Raw genomic sequence first — 1,762 nt, 5'->3', positions numbered from 1 at the left:
GGCTTTCAGACCAGCCAGCTGCTGTGGCAGCTGCCCTGCTGCCACCCCACTTTATCAAGCAATGGCCAGGCCTCTTTAGAGAGCACACGCCACCAGGATCCCTACTAATCCCAGCTGGAGCACCGACCCAGGAGATTAACCAGGTCTGACTAAATATATCTGTGGTGCAGGCAACTCCTTCCTCCCCACCCACTGCAGGCAGATCCCTGCTCCAGGCAGGCTCTCCTTGCCCTGTGCAGGAGGTAATTATAGGAGACAGGCTCCCAGTGAGCCTCCCACTGGAAGGGTTTGAAAGCAATGCATGGCAGCTTCACACCCTCTCACTTTGTTTTTGTCAGCTCCTTAACCACCAACTGTCATTCTTTACACTGCTTTCCAGATACAAGGCTTCCTCAGGATCCCAAGACTGCCACTCAGGAAAAACTTGCTGGGCTGTTCCCTCACCAGAGCAGCATCAATAGAAATGAATAATCTCCTGTGCAGCTGCAGGAACCCTTGTGCCACTGGCAGCAGCACGCAGGTCTTTTCTACAATGCCAGGAGTGAACCCAGATGTTAAGTGGGTTGTGATAACAGGTCTTAAACGACAGGAACTCTGACCAAAACATTCCCTGGGCAGCTCTGTGGGACCCAACAGCTCTGCAGGCAGACCCCAGCTGTGCAGTGCCATAGAGGAGATGGAGATCTCAGTATCTCATAGGCCAGAGGAGGAATAAATACCCCAAGACCCCCACTCCCACCCTGCCCAAGACAGGAGCCCCTTAGCTCCTGGGGGCTGAGGCCATGGCTGCAGGGACAGCACAGACCCAGCTGTGTGGTCTGAAATGTGTACACAGCCCCCCATACTCACATTTTGTGGATAATTCTGATGAAGACACTGCAGTCCCGGAGCTGGGACAGATCATTGACGGGATCAGGCCAAACCTTTTTGGCATACTCACATTTTGTGGATAACTCTGATGAAGACACTGCAGTCCTGGAGCTGGGACAGATCATTGACGGGATCAGGACAAACCTTTGTGCTGTTCACCTAGAAATGGGGTGGGACAGTCAGAAGGCAGAAACCAAGACAACACTGTGCTGTGCTACTCACCACCTCCAGTCCCGGCAGGGGACAGCAAGACTGGTCTGGGGGTAAAAGTAAATCCATCCCTTTAAACCACCCCTTCCCAGGGAACAGATGAACATGATCCCCACAGCTCCACATCTGGGAGTCTGGCACAGGTCCCATTTAGCACACTGCTGGAGCCCTCTTCCCTGGAGAGGCTGAGAGACCTGGGGGTGCTCAGCCTGAGGAAAAGAAGGCTCCAGGGAGACCTTAGAGCCCCTGCCAATGCCTAAAGGGGGTTCAAAAGAGCAGGAAAGGGACTTTGGACAAAGGCCTGGAGTGACAGGACAAGAGGGAATGGCTTCCCACTAGCAGAGAGCAGGGTTAGATGGGATATTGGGAAGAAATTCTTCCCTGTGAGGGTTGTCCAGAGAAGCCATGGCTGCCCTATCCCTGGAAGTGTTCAAGGCTAGGCTGGATGTGGTTTGGAGCAAGCTGGTCTAGTGGGAGGTCTCCCTGTCCATGGCAGGGCATTCCAGCTGAATGAGTTTAAAAGCCCCTTCTAACCCAAACCATTCTAGGAGTTTTCACTTGGACACACCAGTGCTTTGTGAGACAGACACAACAACACCTTTACAGTACAGCTGCTGCCTGCTTCAGGCTCAGCTCCATCTCCCAGGCAGTCTCCATGACCAGACCAAGCCATTCCAGCATT

At 53.3% G+C, this 1,762-nt stretch overlaps 1 protein-coding gene across 3 annotated transcripts in view; it reads right to left on the bottom strand.

The window, feature by feature from the left end:
• The window catches only part of NUMA1 (nuclear mitotic apparatus protein 1), a 19,315-nt gene that overhangs the window by 14,957 nt on the left and 2,596 nt on the right, over positions 1–1,762 (bottom strand). For all 3 annotated transcript variants that reach the window (XM_031064216.1, XM_031064214.1, XM_031064215.1), the window contains exon 3: positions 941–1,029. In XM_031064216.1, coding sequence (XP_030920076.1) covers positions 941–1,029 — 89 coding nt within the window. The remainder of the gene's footprint in view (positions 1–940; positions 1,030–1,762) is intronic.

The sequence above is a fragment of the Geospiza fortis genome, unplaced genomic scaffold (assembly GCF_000277835.1).
Source record: "Geospiza fortis unplaced genomic scaffold, GeoFor_1.0 scaffold283, whole genome shotgun sequence".
Lineage (NCBI taxonomy): Eukaryota > Metazoa > Chordata > Aves > Passeriformes > Thraupidae > Geospiza > Geospiza fortis.
This window is presented reverse-complemented; position numbering and strand designations above follow the sequence as displayed.